We start from the raw sequence: 8,969 nt of genomic DNA on the forward strand, positions 1-8,969 counted from the left end.
GCTAATGTAAAAGAATGACAGATCGAAAGTTTATTTAAAATCTTTTAGAATTGCAAACAAATGTGCAGATTAAAAATTTTGGTTTATAAATTTTATTTTCCAAAAACGTAAAGCAAAAAAAATTGTGGTTTGTGCCTATTTCAGACACTCCCTTAAGATTTGCATTCTTTCATTTCTTCTGATTAAAGCACCAGTAGAGCTTACCAGGTGATTGTATGATATATTGCCTGCGTTGTCATCGACCTGACTTAGGTGTGGCACCTTGAGGCATTGAAAAAATCTGTTTCAGAATTAATGCCCAATGAAACATGTTGACTAAATATCCTTTCCAAAACCAACAACTAAATATTGGTTTAGAAATTGCAGGCATAAAAATAAGTAGACATATTATAACACTGTTGTAGTGAGCTCGGCACACAAGGCAGTTCTCAGATTCTATCCCAAGTAAGTGCTGAGATTGTTTGAAATCAGTTGTAATAGTTGTTGCTGCCCTACAATTAGTTGCAACATTAGGTTGTTGAATCGTATTAAGAACGAAGTGAAACAGGCACCCTGCTGAGGTGCAAACCCATTGAACAGAACTTGAATCCTGATGATTTTCAATTACTTTGGGAGAGAGAGAAAATTGAAGAAAAGGACAGAACACATAACATCAAAACTTAGAGCTTCAGCTCTTGTTATTAACCAGTGTTGGGTGTCTTTTAATCTGTTCAGTTTAAGATGATGATGAAAATAAAATCTGCATTCTTATAATACTTTCTTTTCACTTCAGGGCATCCTAAACTCAGTGTTTTTTTCATGCTGCCACCCCAGCTTGAGGCTTGAAAATTATCGCTACATTTTAGTGAGAACCGTGGAAGTAGGGCAAGATGCGGAATGGGGGTTGATGTGAAAGTGGGGGCCTGACTGCTAGACTGGGAGGGCAGCTGTTATAAGTCAGGCAGAGCTCCTCAGTGGTCACTGCTGCATTAGAGCTCGCAACCTACTTGGGGTCATGACCCCTGCTTTGGGAAACCCCATCCCAAGTGCTGCATAGTCAATGAAGCACAGATCATATTGTAATATAGCAAACTCTGACAGCTAACTTGTGCAGATCTATGTCCCAGATAAACTGCAGTGAGAAAAATATCCAGATAATTTCAATTACAGTGGATTTGGTTAAGGAATAACTAATGGTAGGCCTGGACACCACCTTCAAAAAATCTTCTTCAAAAAGAGCTACAAGGTCCTCTTCGCCATGCTGGTGTTGTTGTTTAGGCACACGTGGAAAGCTTTCTTCTTCTTGTGGATGACATCTTAGATGATGTGGTCATTCTTGTTGAACCAGTATTGGTATTTCTTGGTCTTGTAGCCAATAGTTTCTTCACAACATGAGATTATGGCTTCGGCTTTTTTCAAACTTTCTCCATTCCATTATAATGAACTCTATGGAGATTTTGGTGAAGACGTTGTTGCAAGTTTGCTAGTCTGCTTGACTCTTGAAGCCGCTCAACGCTGAATTTTTTTCTGAACTGTTTCTTTGTCTTCAGCTGTTTATGGTGGCATTTGGTGGATATAGCTAAGTGGATGAGCTAGTGGTCTGTCCAGCAGTTGTGCACACTGGTCATTGCTTTGGTAATGAGGACAAGCTTTTGGACTTGGGATTGAATAATGACATTGTCCATCATGTGCCAGTGCTTTGATTGTGGATATCTCCAAGAATTCTAGGACTTGTCTTTTTGGCAGTACAGCATGTTGGTGATGACCAGCTGGTGTTCCACACATTTGGTGGGCAGAAGAATGCCATTGGTGTTGCAATTCCCAACTCCTTCCATTCTGATGGCTCCTTTCCAGAGTTGGGCATCCTTTCAAGCTCTGGTTTTGAAGTCTACAAGGAGGATAATTTTATTTTCCTTCGGGATGTCGGTGATAACGTTGTCCAGGGTGGGGTAGAAACCTTTGGATTCATCCATGGCATCAAGGTTTTACTATAGTCACTTGATTGCTGGTTCGTGGCAAGTTGTAGATGGAAAGTCATGCGGCGATTGTTGATGCCAGTAGGGAGCTCAAAGAGTTGGTTAATGAGTTTGCTATTGATAGTGGATCCAATTCCACACATTCTAGGTTGACCCTTGGATTTTCCTCTCCAGAAGGCGTAATCTCCATCTTCCATCAACTGCCCTTCGCCTGCTCTTTGAATCTCCTGCAGGGCTGTGATATCAGTGTTGAAGTGCCTGAGTTCATATTTTGCTCATTGGCGATAAAGGTTCTTACATTCCAGGTTCCGATTAAGTTTCACGTTGGTTTTCAGACCAGGGGTAGATGAAGCCACTGGATGCGGTTTCCAGCCAGGCTGGTGATGGAACAGACTATTTCTCAGGCACCTTTTCTAGCCCCTTCCCCATGTGGGGTTAGCAAAGTATATCCTGAAGAGGACAGCTCATCATGAAGAAAGCTAACAAAATGCTCTCCTATTCCTAACCCATGAGCAAAACAACTGAGTCAAATTCTACTGCTCATGTACTGGTCTGAAGCTAGGGACTCCCAGGTCTCACAATCCTGTCCCCATCACCTCTCTTTTGAGGACTTGTGTCGTGTGTGTGTCAAGGGAGAAGGTATTGAATTCCTCTTGTGCAGGACAGCTTTCAACTTGGGAATGCTGTTGCACATCAGCACATGGTCCTTGACAGAAGGTAGATGCAGTTCCATTGGCAAGGAAATCTTGACAACTCGGGATCTCCATACTGCTGGAGTCTTCATTTGCCATTGCAGCCATTGAGATTGCACGTGTATACTCCGTCTGGATTGCTATTGAGAACTTGTTTTGGATTGTGGTTTGTCTGGTTCCTCCCCTCCGACTTTACCATCATGGATGACCCTGACAGCATCATTCTTGGGATCAATGTAACACTCAAGCCTCTACAGCATAGCGAGGTGGCAATCCATGGAAAGGCAAGGTGGCAATCACAATTCTTTGAGAACACCCAGCAGCAAGACAAAGCGTGGAGAAGGAACCGGGGAAAGAAATGCCAATGATGACAAGGTCAAGGTCAAGTTCCAGTTCCACCTCCTGGAAAAACCTGCAGGATGCGTGGTTGGAGACGTGGCTCTAGGATTGGGTTCATTGGCGCAAGCACCCACAGATCCCATAACCGAGAATTCCCCAGGTGGACAATCATACTCATCAGTGAGTGTCTGCCCCTGATCACAACAGGAGGGGACAGACATCCCAGTGTCTTAACAGTGCAGCACATTGACTGCAGTGCCAGACTTTGCTAGATGAAGCGCTGGAGTTTACACATACATCTTGATTCCAGATGGTATGCCTGGACAAGGTTGACATTTAATTCATAAACTATTTTACCTAAATACTGAAGGGGCCAACCGTATATTTCCAGCAAGTTTTATTTGTAGTTTTAAGGGTGTAAAGTGTTCCTAAAGATTTTAACCAGTGGTGAAAACTCCAGGTGATTTAGTAAACGAGCTTTAGGGATTCCCTGTCTCGTTGATTTATTTGGCCTTGTGTTCCCCAATGGGTTTGTTGAGATGATCATATGATTCTTTTTCGGTTGCACCTGGACAGCACATTTCCCCCATTCGCATCACTGGCACTCATTATAAACCATTTTAGGGCGTGGAGAGGGGGGGGTTTAACCCTTTTCTACGGTCACCTGCAGCAGGAGATATTCGAAAAGCAGTGCTCCTCTCACCAGGTCGGGTTGATTCGGACGGCAGACGATGGTCGCTGGGTGGATAGATAAATAAATGCGTAAATGAAAGCAACCTCCCGTTGCTAAGACACTCGCCCCTCCCCCACCACTACAACCTCCCATCACCCTCACTCCGCGCACGTTGGCGGCACCCAGGCGCACTGCCTGCCGGTCCGAAATAAAACGCCGGCGTAAAGAGCGGCGCGGTTATTGATGGGCCGGACCAATGGGTGGGAGGCGCGGGCGGGAGCCGGCCAATGGGAGCCGGGGAGGTGACGGTCTGGGGGGTGGGGCCTGGGCACAGGGCTCCCGCTATGTGACGGTGCCCGCGGGGAGCTGGCTCTATTCGGCTGCTCGGTAGCGGGACCAGGGCAGGACAGGCATACAGAGAAAAAAGAGGGACAGGGCTGAGGCTCTGGGACGGTACCGAGTATCGTTGCTCACTCACTCACTCACTCACTCGTTAACTGAGGTGGAGACCGTACAACAAGAAGTGAGTCTCAAGATACACGTACACACCCGCATGCACACTCCTGCGCGATCGCCGGGGAGGCACGAGATGATCTTGTTGTGAGGGCGGCTTTAGAAAATCAAAAATTTAAAAACCGTTAAAGAGGCTCGGTGAGGAAAGGAATGCCCCGGAGGCCGGGTTGGGGCGACGGTTACGGTCACCCTCTTTGTCCGCTCCCTTAACTTCAAAAAGCGGCTGCCCCTTCGAGACCCGTTTTCGTTTCTGAGTGGGGCGGTGGGCGAATTTTTTATTTTGTCTTTTGGGCGGGAGATGCTGAGCCCGATCCCTTCGCTTTTAATCGGGGTTCATCCAGCGACCGACTGGCCGCAAGGATTCGCAGATGCTCGCCAGCCTTGCTCTTGTCTAGCTGCACTGGGACGGAGCAAACAGAAATTTAATCTTCTGCTCAACGCCTCCCTCCATCTCCTCACCTTCTCCCCCTCCCTTTATTTCTCTCCACCATTCCCTTTCTCTCCACCTCCTACTCCCTCTTTCCCTCCGTCCCTGATCCACTTCAGGGGAGAGGTCACAACCTGAAGCGTTAACCCTTTTGTTTTTGTCTCCTATAACTGCTGCCAAACTTGCTGAGCACTTTTTTTTCCATCTCCATCTCTGCCCTCCCCTCTTGCTCCCAACCCTCCTATTCTTACTTATTTTTTTTCTCTCCCCAAGCACAAAATGGCACTGTACTAGATTTTTTTAATGTCTTCAGCTGTATTCAATGGAAACGGTCCACAAAAGTCAATTTTGTGAACTGTTTTAAAAAAATGTACAACCGACTTTTTGTTGAAGCTTTTCGTCTGCACTTGTGGGAACAATTCACAAGAAATACCAGATGTAAATAAAAGATCATTTTCCCCTTTTTAGTTTTGGTATTTCTGAATTGTCCTAGTGGATGCAAAATGAAAAGCTTTGACAAAATGGGCCTTTTTGCGAGACAGGGAGTATATGGTGAAGTGAATGTTAGTTTGGAGTAATTTAGTTTTCCAAAAATATTGGACTGAGGCTATCTTACACTTTTTCTGCACCGTTTCTTGTGTGCATTTATGTTCCTGACGTGTTGGGAATCTGGTGATACTATTTTAATACATTTACAATTTAATCCTGGTTTGAAGTACAAGAGAAAACACTCCATTTAAAACAAGCAGCAACATAGAGAGAACAATGTCTTTCATTTGAAATGAAGGATCCATGTCTGAAATACCTACTTATGTGTTCTCCATTTATGGGGACTTTTTTTAGCACTTTTATTTTGTTTCTAGCATCTGGAGATTTTAACCTGGTTCCAATATATTTTTAAATGGATTACTTGCACGTTTAATCCATTCAATTCCAGATTAGTACAGTTGTTGATTCCTATTATTTGGAATTCTTTGTTTTCTGTCAGGTAAACCATGTCTGAAAGAAAAGCTGTCATCAAGAATGCTGACATGCCTGAAGACATGCAGCAGGAAGCTGTGGAATGTGCTACCCAAGCACTAGAGAAGTACAACATTGAGAAAGACATAGCAGCTTTCATCAAGAAGGTGAGAACATGGTTCTCTGTCTTGATCGTGCTTGCAAATCAAAGCCAAGTTTTGTCCTTTCAGATATTATTACTTGAACCGCAAGTCTAGTGGTCAGTTACTTCAGTTGCCTGGCTGGCAATGCTGAGTGATGCCAACAGCATGGGTTATATTCCCACACTGGCTGACATTACCATGCAGGATTGTCCTTCTCCATCTCTCTCCTCACCTGAGATGTGGTGACCCTCTGCTTAAACTACCATCAGTTGTCCCTCTGGGAGAAGTCCTAACATCTGATAGGACTCGTGACTTTTACAGCAAGTCTGTCTGAAACTAAACTAAGGGTTGCTCAATTGCAGTAGATTCCCACCTGCGTCTAAGTTGGACTTGTATGCAATTGGGAATTTAAGACCAGTTGCTTTTCTCATTGCAGCTTTCCTTCAATACCATATGAACAGCAATGGCTAATCTTATGCATTTGACCTCCCACTGAGTAGGGTGGTAATTAGGTTATGGAAACAGAAGTTGGATTAAGCAAGTACAAACACTCTTCTCAAATACTTTTGAGACTAGTATCTGATTAGACTAATCCACAACAATCTAATGCTATTCAATATCCAATGAATGTTGTGGGACTTGGTTATTTGGAATTGTAGAATCCCTACAGTGTTGAAACAGGCCCTTCGGCCCAACAAGTCCGCACTGACCATCAGAGCATCCCCCTCCCTGACCCATCCCCCTTATAATCCACCTAATCTACACATCCCTGAACACTCAGCAATTTAGCATGGCCAATCCACCTAGCCTGCACATCTTTGGACTGTGGGAGGAAACCGAAGGTCGTGGAGGAAACCCACAGAGACACAGGGAGAATATGCAAACGCCACACAGACAGTCGCCCGAGGGTGGAATCGAACCTGGTCCCTGGTGCTGTGAGGCAGCAGTACTAGCCACTGTGCCGGAATGATTTGCATTTTTGTATAAAAGGAAATTGAAATATTTTAGTTCATGAAAATAGCTTTTGATTACATTGTGATACCACAGTAATTAAAACATCATCTTTAATACATTACTATGTATTAAAGACTACTATGCTGCCTTCTGTTTTTCTTCAGTCTGTGATGGTTTGGAAGTACACTTAAGTTCACTGTGAAGTTTAGTTTATAGAATAACAGTTTTAAATTCAACCAATGAAGTCAATGATGGTGTTTCTGTGTGTAAACTATGTAATTTTATCCCTCTCTCTCTTCCCCCACCCCCCACACTCGCATCACTGTCAATGTTTTACATTGACCAGAAAGCAACAGCATGGTTATTTATAATAAATAATTATTATAACCCTTAATTTCATTATCAGGTCATCCTCTTGCTACACAATACTAGCAAAGGCCTAAAAAAAAATCTTTTAAAAATTCTGTTTTAAAACTTATTATTTTGCTGTATACTGTGCTCTTGGATACAGGCACCATAAATTCTGTATGCCTGTATGGCCTGTGTATCTGCGTAGCAAGGTCCCTTTTGTTTTTCTACTGTTTCTTCCCCCTGGCCCCGACCCCGCATACAAAGCACACTACTTGATGTTCTGCATTGAATTTCACTAAAAAACTGTATATCGTCCTAAATGTATTTTAGTTATGACACCTTCAATTGGTGTTAATTAGAAAATTTGAGCATTTTGCCTTGATTCGCACACCATTACAGTTGTTTTTCACAAGTGGAATCTGAAGTTAGTGATTTTGAAATGTGTTAATTGGCTGTTTGGAGTGGATGCTAATCCATCAAAGTTTCAATATCTTGAACATTTCATTTACTAGAGGGTGGTTGGTTTTTTTTGCAAAAACCCATCTTCCTCCTTCCTTGGAAAAGAGATCTTCTCTTTGCACTTTTGATCTCTTGCATCGTGTTGCAATGTTTTATTGAAGCGTTTTGAGGAAGGGTCAGTGGACTCAAAACGTTAACTCTGATTTTTTTTCCTTCACAGATGCTGCCAGACCTGCTGGGCTTTTCCAGCAACTTTGTTTTTGTTCTGTTGAAGCTATCTGATCGCCCTTTTGTCAGATTGAATTCAATTTAAATGGTTTATGCGTAGCCATGCTAAATCAAACTAATGTCTCCATTCTTAACCATCTAGCACTAGTGCATAATAGTGCACTAATTAGGAAGGTTACTAGACCCAAGGCAAGGAGTAATTGTGTATGTCTTGTTTTTTTTTTTGTCAGTCATCTTTGGATATCCATCAATCTGAGTATGGAGCTGAGGCAATCAATTCCTAATTTCCAGTTGGACTTAAACTGGAGAGCCAGAGAGATTAACCAACTTAAATTGAGAATGGGATACCTTGCAAGATGAAACTGCTTTTATATTAATGGACTGTTGCTTGTGGGTGTTAGTTTACAGTTGCAATGAAATACCTTTTTTATAATGCATCATCTTCTGTTTTGCAGGAATTTGACAAAAAGTACAATCCCACATGGCATTGTATTGTGGGTAGAAACTTTGGAAGCTACGTGACTCATGAAACAAAACACTTCATCTATTTCTACCTGGGCCAAGTAGCCATCCTTCTTTTTAAGTCTGGCTGAAGAGGCTGAACTATCGGGTTTCAAATGCAGTTGATCCAAGGAAAAGACTACTTTTTAAAAAAAAGTATCCTCTGTTTTTGCTAATCCACAAAGGGAAACTTTGAACAATGTGTCCGGTGTAATTTCCAGCATGGTGAAACCAAATTTAAGATGCTTTCTTTCTTCTCCCCACCCCACCCCACTCCACTCCACTCCACTCTTCCTACAAATGGTCACTAAAGTTTTCTGGTGACTTTGTATTTATTTTCTTTGTCCTACTTTCCAACATTTCCAATTCAATAAACAAGTTTTGATACCACTTTAAGTTTGCATTCTGCTGACTGGTTGGTTTGTTTGTTTGTTTGTATGTCTTTTGAATAAGTTCATTATGGATTTTCTCTTATTTGAGAGACAAATAGCTACAGGTATAATGTTCAGTGGCCCATAAATGAAAAAGGTGTCACCTGTCTCCGCATTGATACAACAAATTATTTAGCAACTCATTTCTTTGTATGGATTGAATTCATTGTGTGAAATCCCCCAGTCCATATAAACAAATGGATTTCAATAGTTAACAGTGTGGAGCTGGAGGAACACAACAGCCAGGCAGCATCAGAGGAACAGGAAAGTTGATGTTTTGGGTCAGGACCCTTATTCAGTTGAATTTTCTGAAGAAGTGTCCCAACCTGAAATGTCAACTTTA

At 42.6% G+C, this 8,969-nt stretch overlaps 1 protein-coding gene across 1 annotated transcript; it reads left to right on the plus strand.

The window, feature by feature from the left end:
* The first annotated feature begins 3,967 nt into the window (after positions 1-3,967).
* LOC109924756 (dynein light chain LC6, flagellar outer arm) lies at positions 3,968-8,591 on the plus strand. Its single transcript, XM_020524748.2, has 3 exons — positions 3,968-4,182; positions 5,588-5,726; positions 8,150-8,591. The coding sequence occupies exons 2-3, from the start codon at positions 5,595-5,597 to the stop codon at positions 8,285-8,287; spliced, it is 270 nt and encodes an 89-aa protein (XP_020380337.1). The 5' UTR covers positions 3,968-4,182; positions 5,588-5,594; the 3' UTR covers positions 8,288-8,591.
* The last annotated feature ends 378 nt before the right edge of the window (positions 8,592-8,969 follow it).

This window comes from Rhincodon typus, chromosome 24 (assembly GCF_021869965.1).
Source record: "Rhincodon typus isolate 14 chromosome 24, sRhiTyp1.1, whole genome shotgun sequence".
NCBI lineage: Eukaryota > Metazoa > Chordata > Chondrichthyes > Orectolobiformes > Rhincodontidae > Rhincodon > Rhincodon typus.